This window comes from Poecilia reticulata, chromosome 16 (genome assembly GCF_904066995.2).
Source record: "Poecilia reticulata chromosome 16, P_reticulata-male-v2, whole genome shotgun sequence".
In the NCBI taxonomy this organism is placed as follows: Eukaryota; Metazoa; Chordata; class Actinopteri; order Cyprinodontiformes; family Poeciliidae; genus Poecilia; species Poecilia reticulata.
Genome location: NC_088845.1, coordinates 21,182,424 through 21,206,415, shown reverse-complemented (window position 1 = coordinate 21,206,415; position 23,992 = coordinate 21,182,424). Strand labels below are relative to the sequence as shown.

Here is a 23,992-nt window from a genome sequence, read left to right as displayed (position 1 = left end):
ACATTACTATGAAAAACAGAGAGTAAATTTCCTCATCCTAAAGTGCATTTCAGACAACCTGATGGATGCCGTTTCTGCCACAACCTGCTTGCGACCTAACCGTAGTGTCTGTGTTGGTGTGATCGCCTCAGGGCAGCTTCTGTCAGAGACAGATACTGCTGCTCAAAGAGATCAAATGAATCACAGAGGACTTCTTACCGTTATCTGGGACCTCCTTCAGCAGGCCCTGCTCTATGAGCTCCTGTCGGGTACGTCTAGTCGACATCTTTCTCTCCAGTTCTGCCGTCAACAAACACAATTCAAAGCAAGTTTTCATCTCCTGATGTTTAGGCGGAAAAACTTCAGGAAAACCGAAGAACACGCTAGCATTAAGGGAGAAACGCACACGCTTATTGGGTTGAAAGTCGAATGTAATCGATACGATCAGTAAGAAAAGGACGGGTGGAGACCACTCGGAGTCCAAACAAACTAGGCGACACAAACCTTCGGATGTTTCTTTGAACTTTTCGCTGCTTTTCTTCTTCCGCCACTTCCAGGGTTTGAAGATCTTGCCAATAGTAGAAAACTTGCCTTTACGCTTTGGGGGAGGGGTAGTGTCCCCTGTGCTGCCCCCCTCTCCCACCATTGTGCTGTGGTGCTGCTCCGTTTCATTATCTGAAAGCAAGAAGTGGGAAAATTGTTACACTTTAAGACACACCGCAACACAGAACAAGAGAGCTGGAGTGTCAGAGCAGAGCTTCGTCAACAAGAGATGGGCAGAGAAATCCAAGAGAACGGAGTCTGCTAAAAAATAGACTAGGCGGTCGGAAACTCACAAATTCAGTTTATTTTCAATCAATAAATGCATCACACAGGACAGAGACAAATTCACGGAGTCTTCAGTGTGGAGAGTCAAAGACTCAAAGTAAGCGATTTTCAATACCGGCGAGTTTCTTAAAAATGAAGTCAGATGAAGCAGAAGAAGCTGCTTAACAAGAAACTGTGTTTTCTGCACCATGTCTGTAGTCCAACCAGGCTAATAGAGAGCGCGATGTCTTAGCAGACAACGGGAAGGCTGAGCAGAGTACAGCGAAGTTGCTCTGTTTTATCGTTTCTATCTTCCAACACCCGTTTGTCCTGAAACATGTTGGTTTTAAAAATGTTGGCAGCCTCTTAGAAAGCCCAGAGATGCAGTGATGGTCTTCTCAAAAATGTGCAGAATTAAAACTAGTCATTAGCATACAAATCAGAATATTCCACTGGTTTCTGAACGTGAAACACCATTAACTTGGGTTTGATGCGATTCCTTGCTGTAAAAAAGCAAAAATGAGCTACCAGCTGCTGATTCACTGCTGTCCACTATCTCAGTTCTTGTTTCATTTGATTCTTACAAAATCTTCTTATAAATACGATTAGATCAGTCCCCATACATTGGCAGCAGCTGGAATGGTATCCATGACAACCAACAATGTCAAAAACTAAAAGTTAAGTTCAAACCTTCAATGCTGAAATGCTTTTTTTTATTTTTTATGATAAAAACCCGTTTCACATCGGCTGCTCTCTCACACGCAGCGTGGTGAAGATGCCTTCATTCCTGTATTAAATGAGACATAAATCTAGATTATTTTCAGTGTGGTTCTTCTCCAATCCTACACATGAGGAATCAGAGTTGGTCAACGTCGCTAGCAGCAGCTCACAGCTTCACCGCAGACAACTGACCAATGCACCTCTATCTGCTGGAAGTCATGTTTCTGGTTTCCTATCTGAGCTCCAGTGCCTTTGTGAAAACAAGCTGCCTCATCACGGCTGGTATTATGTTTCGCTGTTACTTCTCGGGCACTGAGTGTGCTCTGGCAGGGTGATGCTGAGAGCTGGAGGACTCCTCCACAGAGCTACCGTTAACAGGAGGGCTCTGGCGCTGGCTTTTAGCCAGCCTTTTTCACTGTCAAGTGCTCACATTCCTTAGCTGGATGGAGCCTCGTGCTTTATCAGCCCTTCAACCCTCAGTGCAAAAGAGGGGCCGCATGCTGGATGCGGCCCTAGGCAGCAGGAAAACACTGCCACGATACAGCTAGCATTGAGGAAACAAGAGCTTTTTCTTAAAGGAACCGCTGATTACTACGGGATGTCAATGAGCCCGGCAGCACCCCATCAAATGGCATTCTGCAGTAATGGCTAAATATTCTGGGATGCATGACTGGCAGCTCCACTGACAAGAGTGCTGAGCTCAGAGAGAGAGAGCTTCGAACATCAGGTCTGTGTGAAAAAAGCTGCAGCTGCCGCATTCAGCAGACAAAATATTTACCACTGGAAAGAGAAGAGAGTCGAGTTTCAAACTCCCAGCGAGATGCACACGCAGGATGCCTTGGCGTCGGACGCGCCTCGCAGTCTGATCCCCACAACAATGCGCTCTCGCAAAATACTAATGCAAGTTATTTGGTAAATGACTAAAAGCCACAGAAGCGGAATAACAACATTAATCTTTTCCGACAAGCAAATCTACATTTCAAACACAGTGGGGTCGGGGTTGTCTAGGAATATCTCCCAGCCCTCATTCAGAGTTTTAGCGTCGTCCTACGAAACACGGCGATATGATGAACGACTGCTGACACAGGACTGAACCCTGTTTTAGAGCCAAGCGAACGACTCCTTCAGCACTTTTCATCAGTGCTTTTAGTAAAGGTTACGTTACAAAGATATAACCAGGTTTTATAAAGTTCTGGTTTCAGAAATGTTTCTCCAAACCAATAAAGTGGTACAAGGCCCTTTTAACGAGGTGCCAGACAAAGTGGCAGGAGTGCCAAGAGTTTCCTCTCCCAACGGAGGACCTGTAGCTGGCCTCTGCTGGCCAGCTGGCTGCAATGAAAGCTAATACACTTCCCGTGAGCAAACAGTGGACTAATTAACCACCTAACACCAGCTTGTTACATTTGAATTACTCTATAAGAAGCAGAAGAGCAAAAATATATATTCCACACCAATAAGTAGTTCAATTTTACTAGTAAACTTAGTCAACGTTTGTTCTGTATTTCTAAAGTGTAATAAAGTAGTAAATGGTGTAGAACATTTTCCCTGACAGATTCCCTGTTAATCACAGAAAAACACACAGACACCCATGCAGGCGCAAACTCCTTCAAGAGAGAGCACATAATCTAAACACACGTTAACAGCCTTCCCCCCGCCCCCTTTGTCTGATCAGTGGTCATCAGGCAAAATTAGAATTTTTTTAAAATTATTTTTTAGATTCAGTAACAGCATAATCCCACTATTTCTGTCCTTTGGAAGCCCCAACCAGCAGAACGAACGGAATCGGTCAGAATGAGAATCTGTAGGTGAGAACTCGTAGAAATCCAGAAATCAGTGCAGCCTTTCTAAAACCGGATCTTGATCTACCTGGAAGGGGGCTGCTGAGCGTCCAGCTTCCACGGTGACGGGACCTGAAGCAGCACGCCATGGGGAGGCAGGCAACATTCAGAAATACAGAATGTCCAGCTCTCCTGTGCGTGCCTCAGAAGTCAAATCTAAAAGGAGGAGAATCCAGATGAGGCATGTTCCCATGGAAAAACTAAAAAGCAGAGAAGATCCCGGTTCCGGGAGCAGGGAAATCCGCTTATCTCGGCGAGACGAGAGCGCAAGGATTCGGAGCAGCTGCCACAACGTCCAACTTAAGCATGTCTAAGGACGGCTTCTCTGTGATCCAGCTTGGATGGCGTTTCTCACACAGAGCAGACTGTTCTGTCAAAAACGCCTCTGATACAGAGGCTCAGCTGAGCCAGTGGAGCAGGATAAGAGCTGTGACTGTGCCGGGCCTGCGCACACGCAGAGCAGATGACGATTGTGGAGGCTTCAGCCCATCCAGCAAGGCTTCCGCTTGAAAAAATAAAATAAAATAAAAGATCTCTGACGAGGCTCGTTGAAATGTGTCGATCCAACGCCGCAAAACTAAAATTATCCTTTGGACCCACACAAAATGATTAACAAAACAAAAAACAAACAAACTTCAAGTCGTTTCTGTTGCAGTGAGAAGTGATTCAGAGTCTGCAGCCGTCTGTTCCTGTGAGTTTGGAAATGGTAGTGGACGGGATAAAAAGTGCTGCAAAGAGGGAAAAAGTACAGGCGCGATTGGTGGTGGTGGTGGGGGGTACTGGAAACGCAGTCACACAATCAGGGTGGAGTGCCATTTCCTCCCCGAGAACAAAGACAGCCTCTTCCCCTTAAACTCAACACAGTCCACGACAGAGACTGCAGAAGAAAGCTGCCAATAAGTCTGGTGAAGCCAAGAAAAAAAAAAAAAAAAGGAGAGAAACATAAAGTGTAGTTTAATGAATGATAATAGAATCAGTTCTATATTCAGAGGCTCTGACGAGATGAGGCCGACCGGTCAGAAAACATGTGGGAGTCCAAGCATGTGTGGGCGGTTCCTCCGACATGCCGTCCTAATGCTCTGTCGAGCATCTCCTGGTAAGGCCGCATCACCATGGACAGCTGACCGCGTGCCTAGAGGAGCCTGCTTTTTACAGAGTCTGTAGGAAAAGCTTGCATAAGACACCCACGTCCACTCAGAGAGTCCTCCGGTTGGGAAATACCCCCAACCTTACGAGAACTCTTATCCTGGGCAGGGCAGATTATCAAATTTAATCTTCTTAATTGAGCACAGTGGCTATATTCACGGCGACTGGTTCTTGTGGAAATTCATTCACGACTTTAACAGCAAGACACAAATAAGAGAACAGTATGTTAGTTATATGCACAAAACAGTAGATAAAAAAAAAAAAACTGTTCATCTTGCCAACTTTAACTTAATTTAACCCAAAGAAGTATTTTAAGTTGCAATCTAAAAGTTCTCCGTTGAGATTAAATACAGATACGTAGTCCAATTTAAGATTAATCTTCAGTATGACATGAAGATTAGTGAGATAACGGTACATAATAAGAAAATGCAGTTCTACTAAGTTCAGAAAAAAATAATTTTAGACATTTTCTGACTCCTTCCTTTATGAAAACTAACATTTAACCCAACCCACAGCGTCATCACTCTGTTATGTTACTTCCTGTCCTAAGTGTTAATAACTTCATGTGTTAATCTCATGGCTGCTATTGCAGCGTTACAGAAAGCACCTCTGTGTACAGTATGTGGCCCCTGAAAACCTCGAGCCAACCAGGTATTGCTTCAGTTTATTCCGGAAATGCTGAAATACCCCAGTGGTCACGTGGGTTACGGTTCACAACCTCCCACAATTAGGTGAAATCAGCAAAACACTTTTGTCCCCCACATCTAAAAATGCTTACAGCTACCCATTTTATTACCTCAAACACAGTAGAAACCGTGCCAAGGAAAAATAAATGACGTTCCTGGATTAAGAGCTTTCCAAAAGCCGGTCTATTTATTTCAGCTTCCAAGTGCAATTTATATTCAACACTTTAGGTATGCTGTACAAAAAAAATCTGTAAATAATTTAGAGTTAAGTTTTGCAACAAAACGTCCTTAAACAGGTGAATTCATAAATACTGAACATCAAAGAAGCAGGAGAAATTTTGAGAGATATAATTATTAAATTATGCAGAACCGGTGTCGAACCAGCTTTCCAGCTGTTAAGAAAGACATTAGTCTGTATACTAGGGTTAAACATTCGAGCAAAAGGCTCAGCAGTAAAATAGTTTACAGTTTTCAAAACACTGGGATTTAAATGGGTCCAGAATCCTGTTTTGGATCAACAGGTTTTAATGCTTTATGGAATGTCAGAGTAGAAAGACGTAGAAAAACAAACTGGATTCTTGGTAAGGCAGGAGGTGAAAAGTGCATTGAATTCAAAACGATACAAGAGGGGAACCCCCCCCCTCCCCCTAAAAAAAAAAAAACACCTGTTTTAAATTCACAGCACAAACAATTTCCTGTGCCCCTGTAACAGGAAGATAAATGGCCAGCACGTGCATGAGTGTGTAAAAACACAGCTGAGATTCATGCACATGATCCCATGATTTAGCATTCCTTGTGGCGGTGAAAGTGAAGGATAGGAACAGAGAGAGAGAGAGAGAGAGAGAGAGAGAGAGAGAGAGAGCAGGCTATGCAAAGTTGATTACACAATATTCAGCCCCCTTCTCTCCAAGATGTTTAAAGTCTTTGAAAGCACCATCAAATAAGGGAACAGATTTAAACTCTGCGTGTGTGTGTGGGAGGGGGAGTAAATCCTGTACTTTGACAAAGTGAGCCAGAGTAACATCAGAAACTCACCGCCAGAGCTCTGCTGTTGTGGGTCCTGAGCTGGGATCTCCACACGAAGGCTTTGTCCCATGATCCAGCCCCAGAGGGGCCTCTACCTGTTCTGCACCCAGCACCGAGGCCGCGACTCGAGACAGATCAGCCTCTGCACCTGCCTTCCTGCTCCTTCAAAAACAGCACCGTCTCTTTCATCCACTTTTACTCTATGCCTTTCACTTCTGTCCTTTCCCCCCACCCCGTCCCTCCTGCTTAAGACTTCCCCTCCCTCTAGGAGCTGGACTCCCTCTCCCCCACACTCAAGGACCCTCCCTGCTTGGCTCACAGCATAGATCAGCAATCACTGAAGGATGCCTGCCATTCCTGGGAGAAAGACAGGTTGTGTTTTTAATTTGGCGTGCGTGCCGCGGTGGTGCATTGTTTCGATTGTGTTGTAGATATGCAAGGAAAGAAGTTTAAATGAACCAGAAGACAACTGGAAAACAAAAACTCCAGAGCCAACATAGAAATACTTGAGTTAAACCACAAAGCTTAGATCACAAACTATTTGAATGAAATAGTTGAGGCTCAATGTTGTTTTTCTACTTCCTTGAAGACACAGTAAAAAGCTGCTTATTTGCATTTACATGCAATATGCATGTAAACACACTGCCTTGCTAAAAATATCCATATTTCAGTTTTTTTCCCCCCCATCATGAAGAAACAACAAGCACTGCTGCGTTTTGCAGCTACTTTATATGATATTGCGACCAAAAACACAATTACTGTTTATTGAAGGTAAAGAATAAAAGTTAGTACATTTGCAAATAAAAATCAGCAAAATGTGACAAGCATTACTCTGATACGAATAAATAAGACTAAACAACACTGTACATTTTAAACCAACAGCATGAATGCAGCTGTTCTGTGAAGGCCTCTGAGCTTCATTCAAGAATATTAATGAACAAACAGCATCAGGAAGACCAGGGAGCAGAGCAGGGATCCCAGGGAAAAGAGCTCTAAAGAAGTTTAAAGCTTCGTTGGGTTACAAAATAACATCAGAAGCTTTGAACATGTCACAGAGTGCCGCTCAGTCCCTCATAAAAAAGTGGAGGAATGGTGCAACTGGTAAACTACAGGATTTACTGGTAGCTCTCCACCAACACTGACAAACTTGGAAGGGAGAACAAACAGAGAAGCAGCCAAGAAGCCAATGAAAACTCAGGAGGAGCTGCAGAGAGCCACAGCTCAGGTTGGACACTCTGCTCACAGGACAACTACACGATCGGCACGGCACAAATCTGACCTTTATGGAAGAGTGACAAGAGGAAAGACACGGTTGAAAGAAAGTCATTAGAGGTAGAGATTGGTGGTAGATTGCGACAAGTCGTACAGAAGATGCAGAAAATGTGTGAAGAAGGTGCTAATTGAGAGCAAAATGATTGATTTAGATTACATCCAAAATGTCAGGAAACTGAGGAGAATATGAATGCAGCTAATCACAGGATAATACTGTAAGAAAACCAAGTTGAAGGTTACTTTTTATCAGCAAAATGGTTCCAACATGCAGCTGGAGCTGCAGGAAAATGATTTATGTCAAATAATATGCGTTGTTAGAATGGCCTGGTGAAAAGTCCAGACACAAATCTAGATGATAATCTGTGGTAATGTAATAAAAAATGCTGCTCCACCCATCTGACGCAGGGTAAATTACTTTGGAAAGAAGAATGGTAAAAAAAAATAAATAAAAAAAATAATAAATAAATATATATATATATATATATATATATAGCTAAATGTGCAAAGCTGATAGAAACCATAAAGGCTTACAGCTGTACTTGCAACAGAAGGTAGTTATACAAAATGATGACTCAGTAAGGTTGAAAACAAAAATGTGTATTTAAAAAATAAAAAATACACATGAAACTATCAAATTTTTATTTGTTCAAAAAATTAAAAACAAAAATAATTTTCTTTCCAAAACCAATAAAAACACATTTAAGTTTGTGGTTAAATGTGACAAAATGTAAAAGAAAAATTCAGGGGTATGAACGCTTATGGATCCGATCGTAGCTTTTGTTCAGAACTTGTAGAGTGACTTTGACTGTTCAGCTCTCCTCCTGCCTCCAGACACTATTTTATACAATTCTCCAAGTTTTTTTTTATCACATTTCTGACAGGCCAGAGGGAATTAACATGACTGAAGCACATTTGCCAAAAAGAGTATTCTGGTTTGGGGCAAACGCAAAAAAAAAAAAAGAAGAAGGAAGAAAACATGAACCAGATAAAATGAGGAGCAGAAGCTGAACTTTCTGAATCAGGGGCTTTGATTCGTTTTGAGATTCGCCTGACTTCAGAAACTTTCGTCCAGCTGCCTCTCAGATGGGTCCAGTTCACCGAGCTGTGTCATTCTGCCTGGACAGATCTGAGGTTTCAGAGCCGCTTCTCAAGCTGAGAGCTAATGTGTTCAGCAGCGCCCCTGTCCTCTCTCCCTATGCCCCACATACACCCTCCACACCGGGCCAGCATCCAGGGAAGAACCGAGCCAATCCGCATGAGCCCAGAACCCGGCGCTGGCCTGACCTGGATAACAGACTGGGCCAGGCGAATTTCACAAAGGCAAGGAAGTGATGAACGTAGGAGCACGCAGTCACCAAACCGCCGCCGTCAGAGTTAGCGACGGGCCAGAAAAAGCACATGACTGCTTCATCAGTTCATCGCCGGCCTTTTCCGCAAAAACACAACTTGAAAAGATTTCGTCCGTCATAACGACACAATAAGGAAGTTAAAACAAGGCACAACAACACGGTCACCTAAGGTGCTGCTCCTACTTTTGCAGCCAGAGCAGTCCTTACCCACACGACCCCTGTAATGCGGCATCTTGCATCAAGACGCTAGCAGCAGATTATTTAGATCCTGTAAGCTGTAAGGTGGGGCATTCATGGAACAACTTGTTCAAAGACGCTGAACTGGACTGACAACTGGAGAATTTGGAGGCTAAATTAACACCTGAGACTCATTACTGTAAACTAGTATCTGTCTTTAAACTAGTAAAATGTTACCTTTGCGGTGAATTATATAAGAAGACAACGGCCCTCTGAAAATATAGTTTTGTTAAAATTAAGCAGGCGGCCCACAACAACACTTAGGCAGGTGTTACAAAGTAATATTCAGGTGGACAGAAGCATCGAAGGCTTCCCAGGAGAACATCTTCTAACATCACACTGCCTTTGTCTGCTTCCATCCTTCCCAAAATCCTAATGCCATGTTTTTTCCAAGATAGGTAAAGCACAAGCACATGGCCCTCCATCTATGATGTAAGGAAAAAAAACATGATTCATCAGACCTGAGCACCTTCTTTCATAATGCTCATAATGCTGCAACTGCCAGGTCCTTCAGCAAATCCAGCTTCTGTAGCTCATCTGTAAGATTCGCCCACGTCGCCGGATTCCGCCCCTCATCTGCATCAATGTCGCCGTCGCCAGTTCGAGCTTAGATCACTTGGGATAGGTGCTGACTTTCTGGCTTCTTACACATTTTAGAACTAAATAGTTACTTTCTGTAAAACATATTCCGCCCACTTACGTCTAGCACGATGAAGAGATAATCAGCGTTATTCACTTCGCTGTGGTCGTAGTGTTATTAATGATCAGAGTGCATTGTAGTACCTTCAGATGCACAAAAAAAGCAAAAAGCAAACGACTTATAATTTGGTGCATAAAGAGGGATCTCTGAACGTTTTACAGATTCAGTAACATGGAGCACTTACATTCAGAAAAAAAACATTTCCTCATCAAATGGAGCAGGTTACAAAGTGAAATATGTCATTTCGTAGGACTTCAATCTAATAATGTATCCAATTTAATAAAGAAACGGCTAATTTAATTTAGCAAAGGAAGCTCAGAACACATTGTGATATTCAAGAAGCCGAGGATCACAGAAAGAAATTTAAAGATCAAGAACTGACATGAATTGAAGCCAAAGTGCTTCATCAAGAAAACTTTTCATGGCATTTAATCTAAATGTTTAAATGTACAGCTCTAAATATACAAAAGGAAAGCTCATTTAAGTGAGACTCCAAACAACTTTACTTCCCCTACTATCAGTAAAAAAGGTTCACTGCGTTTAACACAAAACTCTTTTATTGTGAAACGTAACCAAAGGATGTCCTGACTGAAAACCGCCGCTCATTACAGGACGCAAGCACACTTAGCAATGTTAAACCTTTTTGGGTGAAGTTATTTTTAGCGAAAAGGAACCAAGGTGTGAATTAAAAGCAACCACAGCAAATAATCAGGCTGAGCACTTCCTTTCCCTGCAATGCTGCTGCTACGGTTACCAGAAAAGGAAGAATCAGTGCAACCATTTGAATAGCAAAGTGCCTAAAACAGACAGATGAAAATAAATTATTTTACTCCAAAACACTTCCAGCACCTAAAGACACATCCTGATGCAGGGGAAACTGATCCTCAGCCTGGCTCTGATGTCGTGAGGAGGAAGTGTCCCTCCGACTCTGAGCGGCTCTTAAAATGTGGAAAAGTTTGACAAACCCATAAACACTGTGGATCCACAGCTTTTTTGTTTTTCTTTTTTCCTCCGCAGCATCACCACTGCACTTAACCGACCACAAGCAGCCAGTTGATACTCACCACGATTTTCCATTACAGAGAAAGAGGCACGCCGATCACCGGTTCCTGAAAAACAAATCAGCAACAACTTCAGACGTGAGCCGAGGCTTTCAGTCAGTTACATTGTCAGCAAACCCCGATTTATTGTCTCGTATTAAAACATCTGTGCATTCAATGACCTTTTACCCTAAAATAAATATATGAAATATATCCAAATACATATACGACGGCGGTCTCAAATGTAACTTTATATACGGTCAATCTAAGGGTGTTTTGTGAGTAAAAACAAGTTAGGACATACACTGCAGAATGTCATGGGCGCTGCTGGGGAAGTAAGGCAGTGTCGTTGCATGTTTTTCATTTTTCCCACATGATAATGATGGCAGCTCCACCCATCCTAACTCATCTGCAAGGAAAGAAAAGATCAAAGTTAGTCATGACATGAAAATATAGCCAAGTAAGGATCTAAAGAAAATTGAGCCTGCAAAGGCAAAATCCTAACCCTAAAGGTAAATGAATGAATGAATAAATCACACAAAAAGCTTTCTGGATATTGAAAAAAAAAAAAAAAAAAAAAAAGTACAGAAGAATGTGATCACATATTTGGAGTGGAGATTTGTAACGGTTTGTTTTTGCTAGACGTTTGTTTTTCCATTTGTAATTGCTTAATGTGTCCATAATCTGTATCCAGGTTGTTACTGTGAGATTATTTCGTGGTTGCATGTAATTTCATCTTTCTTTAAAACCCTGAAGTGATTACAGTTGCATGGACAAAACTCAAAATTTAACAAAATAGTATTAAATATTGTAAATGTTTGCTAGGATAACTAACTATCAAATAACTTTTTAATTTAAGGTTTTCTATGGTAGTTAGAAGTATATCTCAATAATAATCTAGTTTGGGACACAAGAGAAAAATACTCATTCTGCTTATAACGTGACATAAATTAATAAATTTATTTTTACCAAAAATGTTTGAGGAAACGTAAAGACTTGTAAGCATCATGAAGCGTTGCATGCCGCGTTGGGATTTTTATCAAGTTTCTTACGTCAATTTAATTTGCTTTCTCTACAAAACTAACTCCATAAAACTAACTTGAGATTTGGGTTCAACGTTTTTCATTTCCCTAAAAATACGTGTATCGACAATGTCTGGACAGACAAGACTACACAACAATAAGGCATCTGAAAATGATGATTGCCGTTTTTGAAAATATATAGAACTTTTTATATAGTTAAAAAGGTTCTATATACAAAAATATACAAATTATAACTGAATGTACAATAAAATTAGCTTTTAGGAAATATTTTCTAGCAGTGTGTGACCTTCTCTGACTCCATGCTGGCGACAGTCACATCATTTCACTGGATTATCTTTTAGACCCAAAAATTTATAGACGTGCGTTGAAGACGTAGTAGCAACAGCTCAATGGAACAACATGTCAAAATTTCACATTTCACAACGTGTGAACGATCCTCAGCAGCTCCGTCTGCAGGAACATTTAGTTCACGCAGATTACAGGAGATAGTCCACAGCAGAAAGCTGCTCCTGTTCTGTTGCATCACACTGATGACAGTGAGAAACACTCACATTTCTGTTTTTAGGTTTAATTCCACTATTCACAAGTGAGAACATTACACTGCTAGTAATTCAGTCATTAAACACTTTTAGCGGCCGAGTGGGTACTTTATGACTTCAGACCAACTCTTGCATGGAGTGTCACTCATCCACAACAGAAAACCAGCTGAACATTTTGGATTTTTGAGCTGGAAAAGCAGGTAGAAAACGACAAAAGTCGATTCATTCCATACATTTGTGAGGTTTGCTAAAACTGTTAATTGAAAACAATAATAAAAACTACACAATGAGTCCGTTCCCCTCTGAATGTTTCAGGTAACAAAAGGCCTCGTCTGCCCCGAGTCGATCCATTCGGACCTGCTTCGCAGACTTTTCGTTAACCGATGAAGGAGCAAACTGCCGGAGTCGCTGTGTTTCGGGACATCTGGAAGCGTCACAGCAGAGATGCTCTGATTCACATCTCTGGGCTTTCGAACTCTTTGGTATGAAATTTGTCTTAGGGAAAGAAGGCTGCGGAGTGAACAACATGGAACCAGACTGACTGTCCAGATCTCACATCCTTGTTAAACAGGCTGCAGTAACCAGGTAGACTGCTCTCCAGAGTCTCCATCATCTCCTTCTCGCTCTCTGCTGTGATTTCACATCGTCTTTAATCGGGAGACTTTTTTCAGAATAACACGACTCGTACAGATTTCCTTATTTCGTCACAGAAAATCGCAATTCACCTTTGCTGTTGTAGTTTCTCATATTTACTATTTATTTTGAGACGATAAGGGATGAAAAGTTTTATTTGGTCAGGTAGATTGGTAAAACCAGTAGTCAATACAAATACTGTAAAATCACAGACAAGGTTGGGCTGAGAAATGGGTACGAAATTTCTGACAGTCGCTTACTTTATTCACTTTTTATGATTTCTTAAATAATAAATTAACACATGAAATGTTCAAGTGGCGACCCGTCCAGGGTCTACCTCTCCTCTTGCCCAGTGACAGCTAGAGCTAGGCACCGGTAACCTGTAAGGATAAGCTCGCATCTAGACGATGTAAGGATGGATCAGAAACGATTTCTTAAACAGAAACCATGACTTCATTCTGCAACAGGGGTTAAACATCAGAAAAGGACAAGAGCTGTCATTTCATATAGCAATTTCAGCCGAGTTAAAAAAAAAAAAATAGGGTCAAATCTTACTTTGTCGTACTTAGAACATGGCGGCGTAAACAGCATTGATGGATGTAGCAGTTGAACAGCAGCTGTTTGTTTCCAGGTCTAATAAAAGGAGAAGTGGAATGGAAAATACTGAATCCTCCACAATTATTGGCACCTCTGGTAAAGATGTGTTTGTCACAAATTCTCACATTAAATTGGAGATTGTTTCGCCTCCTGCTCACTGTGTGCCGTTTGTTACAGCTCCAGTCGTCTTAAACTTTCTTCAACCATTTCCTGGCTTATGATAGAAAAATACAAATCGGCGTTACTCATCTGGCATGTTGTCTGGTCTATCCAATTTTGACATGCGGCTAAGAGAAACGGGCCAAACGTTGTTGAGTAGCTTTAACACCCCGACATTTATTTGTGAAGGTCAACAGATATCGGCTTCATTTGACCGACGTGTTCTCAGAAACGGACTAAGGTGATGCCTCACACATAGCAGAAAGAAAAGAAAGTCATGAATTATTTGAATCTTCCAAAATAAATCTATTTAAAAAAGTGTCTAAAGGTTTGACTATGTGTATTTTATAGAAACAGCGAAAGAGACAATATGAATATGTTTCACAAGGGGTGCCAATAAATGTGCAGTGTGTTGTATTTATAAATCATACCATTTGCATCATATAATACACAAATATACTTGTTTAATACACTAAGTTTAACAGTATGTAGTATATTAGTAAATACTATTGCATACACAAGTATTTATGCATGTTATGCACTGGATCCAGGTCCAAACCTCAGAGCCAATATAGGAAATTCCTTCAGAATCTCTGCCAACATTGCAGCAGAAGTTCACTGTAAAGTTTCTTCCTTGGAGTCTGATGGTTCTCTATATTATCCTACATTTGAGCAAATTACTGGTCTAACCAAATTGCAGCCATGTTGCCTTGTGGGATAATTTTATTTTCAGTGCACAGATGAGACAAAAGTCCCCTTAGACTCTGCTTCTAGCCTGTTAGCACATGAGGCCATTGGATAAAGCTATTACAGCAATCAATGCTCCGCGTCCCACCACAGACGACCGCTGCATCTGCCAAATGAATGTAACTGTCTGTGATAATGCAAAGCTCGAGATCACAACTCTGGATTTCAGTATTCTCTATTCCTCTAAAAGGTCAACTTACTGGCGGGGGTCAAAGGTGGACTTCCCTATTAAAAGAAGAAGCCAAACTTGGAAACAATCAAAGAGGCCTGCATCCTGAAAACACATGTACTGATAAAACAATTTTAGTCCTCATCACCTAATAAACAGGCTCCAACATACAGTGATTTGTGACTTTTCTTTAGTTTCCACACCATGACGTTCTCTTGTTATCTTGAGAAAGAAATGTGCAGAGAATGTGCAGATGTGGGTGAAAGCACTGCAGTGTGTCACTAAATGCTTTATACAGTCAGAAACATTTGTTTCTGATCTATATATGTAATTGAAAGAACTTTAAATAAATGAAATAGGGTATTAGAAAATTTTGTTAATTCATAAAAACCTTCGTCAAGCTTTATCACGGTAACTGCTGCCAGCCAGCAATTGACTACCTGGGGACCAAAGTGTCCAGCTAATTATCAGGTGTCAGCTGCCCAGGCTGCCATCAGTTGGAGCTGCTACAAGCACTCAGCACGCTGAGGTGAGTGAACGTTCATCAGCACATCTGCACAGTGCAGTGAGAGATAATGCCGCTTTTCCATGTCAGATCAAAATAGCCATCTTGCAATCCTGCAGCAATTACCACACATAGACTGTGCTGTATGTACGGAAGGATGGATGGATTTTCTATGCCACTGAAATGCCATGCAGATGTGCAACGGCACGATGGGGGAATTAGAATGAAAAGCCAATATTCTTTTTTTTACCACAAGGGAAGCTGGTAACAGGCAGATGCTTTTGTGGGCTAAAATTGCATTTTTTATAAATTTTTTTTTTTACACTGCCGCCCATCGCCTGCCACAGCCTTGGCTGGATGACTCAAAATAATCGAGGAGAGTGGTGAATGTTTCACAGCAAGAACAAAAAATATCCCTGGAGTCTGACAGTAAAAGCAGATTAAAGGCAGTGAGGGGGTAGAACTACAAATATAAGGCAGGTTTTCTGAACAATTCGCTCTCCTTTGATACATAAAAAAAAAAAACCGGTGCAAACTCACTGCATGTAATCCAGAACACAGACACACACAAAAAAAGGCAGTCACAGTCTAATTAAATATTAGCGATTCACTTACACTCTCTGCCACACTCACAGTCAGAAACAGAAGGAAAAAGGGATGTTGATAGCCTACTTCCCCTCTGAGTGGCGAACCGTCAGCCTGCCCTCCATCACGCAGATTACTTCTATATCAAAGTCACGGGACTATCCAAACTGTTTCTCCTCGCAAAACTCGCTCTCAGAGGACTTTTAACTTCACTGCAACTCCTTTATTAGGCCAGGACAAACAGATCGAAGAAGACATCGCCAGCTAATGACACCAGCTCCCAATTAAGGCTTAATTATTCTAACAGAGAGAATAAATGAGCCAGCCTCTTGTCCAAACATCATCAGTCACTACCCATGCTATTATTGACTACGCTCCAGCAGAACAGAGTGAAGGGTCTCGCTTAAAAAAAAAAAAAAACTTACATTATAAGCATTCACATCCTCTACAGACGATCCGAGCGGGGATTCTGGCTTTTTTTTTTTTTTTAAATGTCCTTCCTCTCCAGCAACCAGGTATGAGAAAGTGTTGCCGCTTCACACCACGCAGAGGTTTGGACTGTGTAATCTTCTGCGCAGTGCACACACCCTCACTGGCGAGTCCTACTAGTTCTGATTCAATTATGTGGGGAGTGGAAACGGCAGCAGCTGGCTAGGTTATATGCCATCTTTAAATAGCAGTTTGCTCCTAACTCCAGGGCTCAGGCTAAAGAAAAAGAAGCAAAAAAAACAAAAAACAGAACACCAAGCCAGATGAAAACACACATTAAGTTCACACTTGAAGACCTCTCCATGTGTTCCCTGTTGTAAATCCCTCTGAGAAGTAACGCAAAACTAACTTAGCAACAGACAAAGTTACCTGAGAAAAGGTGAGCAAAAGGTCTCCTTAAAGGCCGGACAGCGAACCGGCATCAAGAGTCCACCAAGTCAAGAGCTGCATGAATACATCCAGCAGCAAGTTTCCTCACCTGGCTCCAAAATGGACGGACAAGGCCGTCTGTTCCCAATCCGTGCTGGGCGAGCGTCACCAGCGAGCCTGCCCCAGAAAAGCGCCGCTCACCACAGGGACTAGTGGCCCACTTTTACAAGGAGCCCAAAACGCTTCTCGCCTTTGCTCAACTTTTCCTCCTCAGTGTCCCTCCAACCGGTGTTGTTGCAGGGTGGTGAGGCAGAAGCGCATCTCAACCGGGCCCGGGTTTACGTGAGATTGTCGCAACGTTTAAATCTGGAGTAAAAATGCCACCGAGTAAAAATTCACTCGAGAAAATGTGTAACACGGTCAAATTGTTTCGATTTAAAACGGAAATGGAACAACAGACTCTGCTGCTGCTTAAGATGCACCGATCAATCAGCTGTAGATGGCAGTGGGTCAGTTTTCAAATAATCGGCTCTGATCCTTGGTAAGCGGGTCAAATACTAAAAAAAACAAAAAAAAAACATTATTTTTCTATTGATTAAATGCAATAAACAAAAAATTTGGACCACTTTTCATCTACAAACACATTGCTGCACTTGTGATTATAAAAACACACTAATGTCAGGTTAGGTCAAGGATCAGGAAGCTTTACAATACAAACAACCACTTTTGCGTTGCCACTAGCTAATTCAATTTATCTACAGCCGCAAAACGATTCAAGTTAGTACATAGCAACTACTACTTTCTTTTATGGTTCATTTTATTACTATTTTCAGGTTTTAGAACACAACAAATGAACTTGTTCTTAAATGGGACTTTCCATAAAAGAAGAGAAAAGGTACGATACGTAGTTCGCTGTCGAATAGCAAATATTTTTCATCATGTCATTGATGCGATTCAAATTTTGAGCATTTTTGCAGATATTACATTAAAAAACATGCAAAAAAAGCAACTAAGACAAGCCTTTTTCACGCTCATGTATTTTCAAACCCTGCTCCTTTCTGTGCCGTTTTTGTGCAAAGTTAATCAGAGCCACAGCGGACGGCCTGAAGAGCCTCACATGGGACAGGTGCAGAAATGGGAATCGTTTTGTAGTCATTTCATTTTCAGTTGAATTTAAAAGTACTTTTTTTGAATGACCCTGGAGCGTTTTCCCCCTTTGCATTATAGTCCTTTGGGGAAAACTACATCAGAAATGTCAGAACTCAGAAAACCTGCAACCAGAACCTCCCAAGAAGAGTCTGATTGGTGTCTCTCTACCACTAAAATAATCAAGCATGTTGATTATTGTAGTTGTGTTAATGCTATCTATACTATGTATTCTTGTTTTGGTGTCAACAACTTCAAAATAACAACAAATGTCATAGCCAAGTTGCAAATTAATCCACATTTTTCCTCCATTCTCACTTTCCAGTCTGTGCTTCCAGGATTCGCTGTGACTTGTCCATTCAAACCTTCATTCGGTAGGGGCATCTTCTGCAGCCAGACTGCATCCAACAGGCTGAACATTACACGCGTGGCCGTCGCTGAGCAAACTGTGCAGTAAAACCTAACTATTTATACGCGTACTGTACTTTGCAGTCTGTTCCCGTTCCCTGCCCAGTGACAGCTCTCTGAAGGAGGAGAGCAGGAGTGGGGGTGGAATGGAGACATTTAGCTGAGAGCTTCTGGAGGAATCTCCAGCCCCGATCAGCCTCATCCGCGGTCTGACAGAATCAATCAAACCCAGCTGACAGCTTAACCATCGTGGTTGGCTCTTAATGGCCCATTAAGGAGAGGACTTTCAATGGGAAGTGGGAAGAGCTGCATCACAAGGCAGCTTTTTATTTTTCGTGGGAGAGCAAATTAAGTTGGAGAGCTATTAGGCTTTAGGTAGAGGAAAGAGGAGGAAATGCATGCTGCTGCTGCTGCTGCTGCACAGGAGACCTGGATCACAGAGGTCTCACATGTCACCGAACTACCTGTTTCACCCAGAAATGAACGCACACAAACAAACAAACATAAATGTGCCAATAGTGACTCAGTTGCTTTGCTTTTTCGGAGGAATTTATCGCTTGCGAATTGGCGATGTGATTCTAATAATCTACAGTGAAATTCTGGGCAATTTCTATTAACGCCCTTGATAAAGCTATGCAATTCTGGTCCATCATCTTTTGACAGGATGCAATTCTTTAAGAACACTTCAATATCAGTAAAATAAGCATAATTTAGATACAGAACAAAATGCTTTTTTTTTTCTTTAAAGAAAATATTTACCCCAGAAATCTACGTCCTTTGTGGCCCTTTTTCAATCTCCATCTCCGGAGCCAAGCAGCAAATTACCTGAGATACGGACTCGGTGGAACGCGTGAAAGGCATCAGATCCAGCGGCAGTGACTCCCGGAGCCGTGTGTGTGTGTGTGTATGTGTGTGTGTGAGAGAGAGAGAGCGAGAGAGAGAGAGAGAGAGAGAGTGTGTGTGTGGATGCTCTGTGATCCTGCGCCGGTGGACTGAAGAAGCAGCTCAGAGGTAAAACAGACAGGTGTTGTGTCGAATTGTGTTCCCTCGTCATAATGTGTTTCCCCAATTAGAGGCGCTTCTACACGGCGTTTTACGGGCGCTGTTTAACTCCGTGGTTCGTTCAGGAGCAGCTCGTACACTGGGCAATCTTTACCAAAAATTAATAAACAAATAAATAAGTTCAGTAATCAAATGTCATCAAAGTCTTATGAAACACTTCGTGATAAACGGATATTAAGAGTGACAGTTTGAAGGTCACTTCAAACTGTCACTCTTTACGACAAAAAACAAAGTTTATTGTCGTAAACGTTGTTTTTCTTTACTTTTGTTATTTTCTCAGTAGAATCTATTTGAGTGACTTTAGTCTGTGTATCTGGTCTTTACGTTCTCCTGGCACTGGAAAAGGTCAATATGTGACACTGTTTGGGTTCTTTTGAAGCTCTGAGTACAAAAGATTCACTCTTCAAACTGAATTACTGAAATGAATAAACTTTTTCAATAAAATGCTAATTTAATTAGATTTACATGTAGTGCTCATTAGCAATCTGTCTTTGTGTTAACTTGAGATGCTGCTGTCCATAGTACTGTATGCAGTGGTTCTTAACCAGGGGTTCGATGAGACGGTCTCAGGGGTTCGGCGGAGCCTCTGCCGCGGAGGTAAAGACACACTTGCTCACAGTTTTTACCTAATTCTGTAGCTTTCGGGGTACTTCTAAATCTGCTCTTTAGTCGCATCTTTTCGGGGTTGGTACTGCCTCTAGTGACGTGGGGGTGGTAACACAACTAATATAATTACATTACTAAATCGTTATTTATTATTACTTTTTCATTCTCTTAAGAATGTAGAGCTAATTAAATGATCTAAAGAAGACCTTAAAGTGGTTCCAGTTTCTCTTGATGGCCAACCTGTTGAAACTGTGGCAAATGGTAGATACCTTGGGTCGTTCCTGGACTGTCAGCTCAACTTTGCTGAAAACACTGACTATATTTTGAAGAACCGTTCTCAGAGACTCTACCTTTTAAGAAGACTTAGTGACTTAATGTCTTGAATTGGGGGGAGAGGAATAATATTTTATTTATCACTACAGAAGGGTTCGGTGAATGCGCATATAAAACTGGTGGGTTCGGTACCTCAAAAAAGGTTAAGAACCACTGACTGTATGGTTCATTTCAAGACATTATTAAAACAATACAATAAAACAAACATGAGACAGCGTTCGTTTTTTTGTCCAATTTTAGCCCATAAAAACATTAAAAGGACTAATAAATGGTTAACGGTGTACCTTAAAGTCTTCATGAACACCGTAGTGAAATATTGCAGTATAGAAGTTGATCAGCGTTGTTACTTTCCTATGAATAGCTTAATGAACGAGGTGTACTTGAATACACCATTGTCTCCGTGGCCGTAAAACGCTGCGTAGAGGCGCACACATGCAGCGCAGGACTGGTAGATCGACACAGCTCGAAGCTGGAACTGGACTCGACTCAACACTGCGGTGAAGTCAGCCAGTACGAAGAATACATCAACTTCCGGTAAAATACACTAAAACAAAAGCGGGCGTTTGCTCAAAAACCATGATACCAACTTGTTTAGCGCATTCTCTTATTCGCAAAACACGACCCTTTTCAACCAGCGTCTCCACGACGCATGTTAGTACAACCAACAATCAGAGAACAGAGCACTATTTCCCTGCACTGCTCACACGCGAGGCCTATGCGTTTTAAAAAAAGGATGAGTGCCACAAACAAAGTCCCTGAGGCTGCACATATCGACACACACCCTGCCAACATCCTGCAGACCACACACACACGCATCCCTTTGTTGCGCTTTCAGCGGCGCATCAGTGACGACGAAAGCCAGAAAGCGCCGGTGTTCTCTGGCACCCAGGATCTGCAGCATCGCATTGCAGACGCGAACCCTAATCTTGCTGCCTATCGGCCAACTTGAAGCATCGCAACTTGTAGGGGGTCATTGTCTGCGGAGAAGATCAAACTCACCCGGCATGTTTGCTCCTCCAGGGTTCATTCATCGCCCTCCAGGGTCCCCTTCTCTCCTCCTCTCTGAAAAATAGTTACGGCGGATTTAAAAATAGCACTTCGGTCATTTACCTCACACTTTCTCCCCCCCACCCCTTCCCGTTCCCCCGTCTCTTCTTCCAACACCCGGTCCAAACATTTCAGGCTCTTCCCGGAAACCATCCCTGCTCGGGCATCTCGGTACTGGTAGTTTTCCGTGGAGCCCGCAGCTGATCGGGCCGCAGTGCAAACGCGACCCCCACTTTGTGCTGGGAGGACTTCAGTACCCACCAGGCATTGCAGTGCATTGATCCGGGGGGGGGAGCATACCGTTATACCCAGCTCATCGTGTGGGGAAGAAGGAATGTTTACTAGCTCCTATCCCGTTTTCCACAATGAACTCCGTTATTTGACCGCTTCTGCTTTTGAAACCACCATTCAAACTCCTCAGGCTCAGGTGCGCAGATAAAGAATGCACCTTTCTACAAATTAGAACATACTTAAAAAAAAGTTAATTTGCGTCTGTGGTTTCGAAAAGTACAACTCGTATAAAAATCCGTCACACCCCCCCCCCACACACACACACACACAAAGGGATAAATGTTATGACCTGCACAGTCATGGGGCAGACAGGATACTTAATCACGGTCTTGCACATCGTCCTTGACAATCTGTAAGAAGGATAAGCAACAAAAGGCTTATCCAAGCATATTACTGTAAAGTTGAGTGGAAGGAAAAAGTGTGGTTGAAAAAGACGCACAAGCAACAGGGAGAACAGTTAAGTTGAACTTGTTTGAATTTAATTTCTTAAATGTATGTACTTTTTATGATAGTCACTGATAGTTATTTATCGATATGTAATCATATAACAAGTCATTGACAAGTTTATTGTTTTTTATAAGATGAACCTTTAGATAGATAGATAGATAGATAGATAGATAGATAGATAGATAGACATTTTAAACATGAGTCAAAGAAAATCTTTATCTACAAAAAAGAAGAAAACGCACAATCAAATAATTTGTCTCCTGAGGAATCTCAAGGCCAATCCAAAAGCCTTGACTGATTGTCTGCTTTTAAGCATTTTTTGTAGTTTAATCCATTACTTTAAAAAAAAAAGAGCCAGCCTTGTTTTTTTTTTTTTTTTTTTTTTTGACAAACCTGATATGTGAAAATACTTAAATAAAGCCATGTAATTTCACAGGACAATAATGTCTAAAAATTGTGAAAACAAAAGACAAAAACAAACAATCAAACAAAAATAATTATATCTTTAATATGAACCCATATTAAAGATATGGGTTCATATCCTTAATATGAACCCATATCTTCATATTAAAGATATGAAGATATATTTAGTATCTTTAAAAACATATTTGTGTTTGTTGAAAACAAAAATATGATTTTGTTTTCAACAAAATCATATTTTAAGGGGATTGCTTCCCACCCAGTGAATTTGTTCAAATCTATTTTGTTCTCACATGGTCTTTTCCTCCCCAGTAAATCATCTGTGTAGCTCAATTGGCTTTTTATCCACTTTTCAGTGTAAGGTTATGTTTCTGCAATAAAAGATTAATCTACAACCAGCCTTTTTAGATTTATTTATTTATTTTTTTACTGTATGTGTACAACCTTCCTGCATTCCAGGTTATCAAACGTTGCATTATAAAGATATTCCCTTGATTTGTTAGTTGTTATTGATGAAGTCATGGTTCTTGTTTGTCTTCTGCGGACATTTCTCCTGCAATCAGATTGAGGCTGTTCTCTAACCACCTGCAGAACATTCTTACTCTTCTCTGCACTTAGCATGAGCTTATCTTGTCTCTCCGTTATCTCGATTACTGTTTAGTGGACTTTCAGATAACCTGAATTATAGAAGAAAGCTTACAAAACTCTTTTTACAGCCTCCGCTTGTTTTTAGCAATGAAACAGGGAAGATGCTGAGTGCTGTTAGTCTTTCAGGAAGTCGTTAAGGAATGACTGCTATGCATGTGTGTTATAAGTCAGAACTAGTTGAGATTAAAAGTCTGAGATTGTTTCACACCTGCTGCCTCAATAAATGTCAACTTACAATACAAAAATATGAATTTGTCTAGAGCAATACACACAGGGGTTGTAAATATTAATTTAAGCTGTCATGTCTTAACCAAGAGGTTATTCCTTTAACCTCTCGTTAGCTAACCACAGCTGTAAATCAGACCAACAGCATTTTGCTAACTATATTTGTTCAATTTGAGACTATGGTAGCCACACTCCCTCTACTGGTGAACCACCGTATTGGCATAGTTCTTATTCCAACTCGATGGATTTATCTGAGTCACTTTTTTTTCCTGCTGATTATCGTTAAAACAGTTTAAATCTATAAATACAGAGACAGGTTGAAAAATGTGGATCTGCACAAAGGACGTATTCATGATTATTTGAAGCCAGGAAAACCTCCAGCACAAGGAAGCATTTGAAACCACGGGGAAAAACCTAAACTAATCAAATCAATTTCTTCTTTGTGACCCTCATGAATGTTTGACAATAAACATTAAACAGTAGAAGAATTGAATGCCTTCTGGTTTAATAGTTTATTTCCATGCAGTGTTTGAGGGTTAGGATACGTTGTTAGTTCATAAGTCACCTGTAGATGTAAAGTACTTTTAATTATGCTTTCTTGTAATCTTTTGAAAAGGTCTTCATCAATATTTCTTTGCGTTTTGGTTTCACATTTGCTACATTCCCACTTATTTTTGGTTCATTTCCTGATTGTTTTCAAGGAAATGTAACTTTTTTTTGTTAC

The 23,992-nt window shown here is 41.2% G+C and overlaps 1 protein-coding gene across 11 annotated transcripts in view; it reads right to left on the bottom strand.

Annotated features, from left to right (window-relative positions):
* Window positions 1-21,346, bottom strand: part of phactr4b (phosphatase and actin regulator 4b) — a 35,559-nt gene extending 14,213 nt beyond the window's left edge. Inside the window, exons 1-7 of one of the 11 annotated variants that reach the window (XM_017309667.2) lie at window positions 21,190-21,330; window positions 13,738-13,826; window positions 13,571-13,648; window positions 11,105-11,209; window positions 10,825-10,869; window positions 484-654; window positions 199-279 (exon numbers count right to left, since the gene is read on the bottom strand). In XM_017309667.2, the coding sequence (XP_017165156.2) occupies window positions 199-279; window positions 484-654; window positions 10,825-10,837 (265 nt within the window). In that variant the 5' untranslated portion in view covers window positions 10,838-10,869; window positions 11,105-11,209; window positions 13,571-13,648; window positions 13,738-13,826; window positions 21,190-21,330. Of the gene's footprint in view, window positions 1-198; window positions 280-483; window positions 655-3,372; window positions 4,257-6,211; window positions 6,443-10,824; window positions 10,870-11,104; window positions 11,210-13,570; window positions 13,827-16,202; window positions 16,551-16,635; window positions 16,768-18,948; window positions 19,324-21,189 lie in introns of those variants that run through there. The other 10 variants (XM_081597158.1, XM_008432320.3, XM_008432325.3 and 7 more) reach the window with 10 other exon arrangements.
* Between the last annotated feature and the right edge of the window lie 2,646 nt (window positions 21,347-23,992).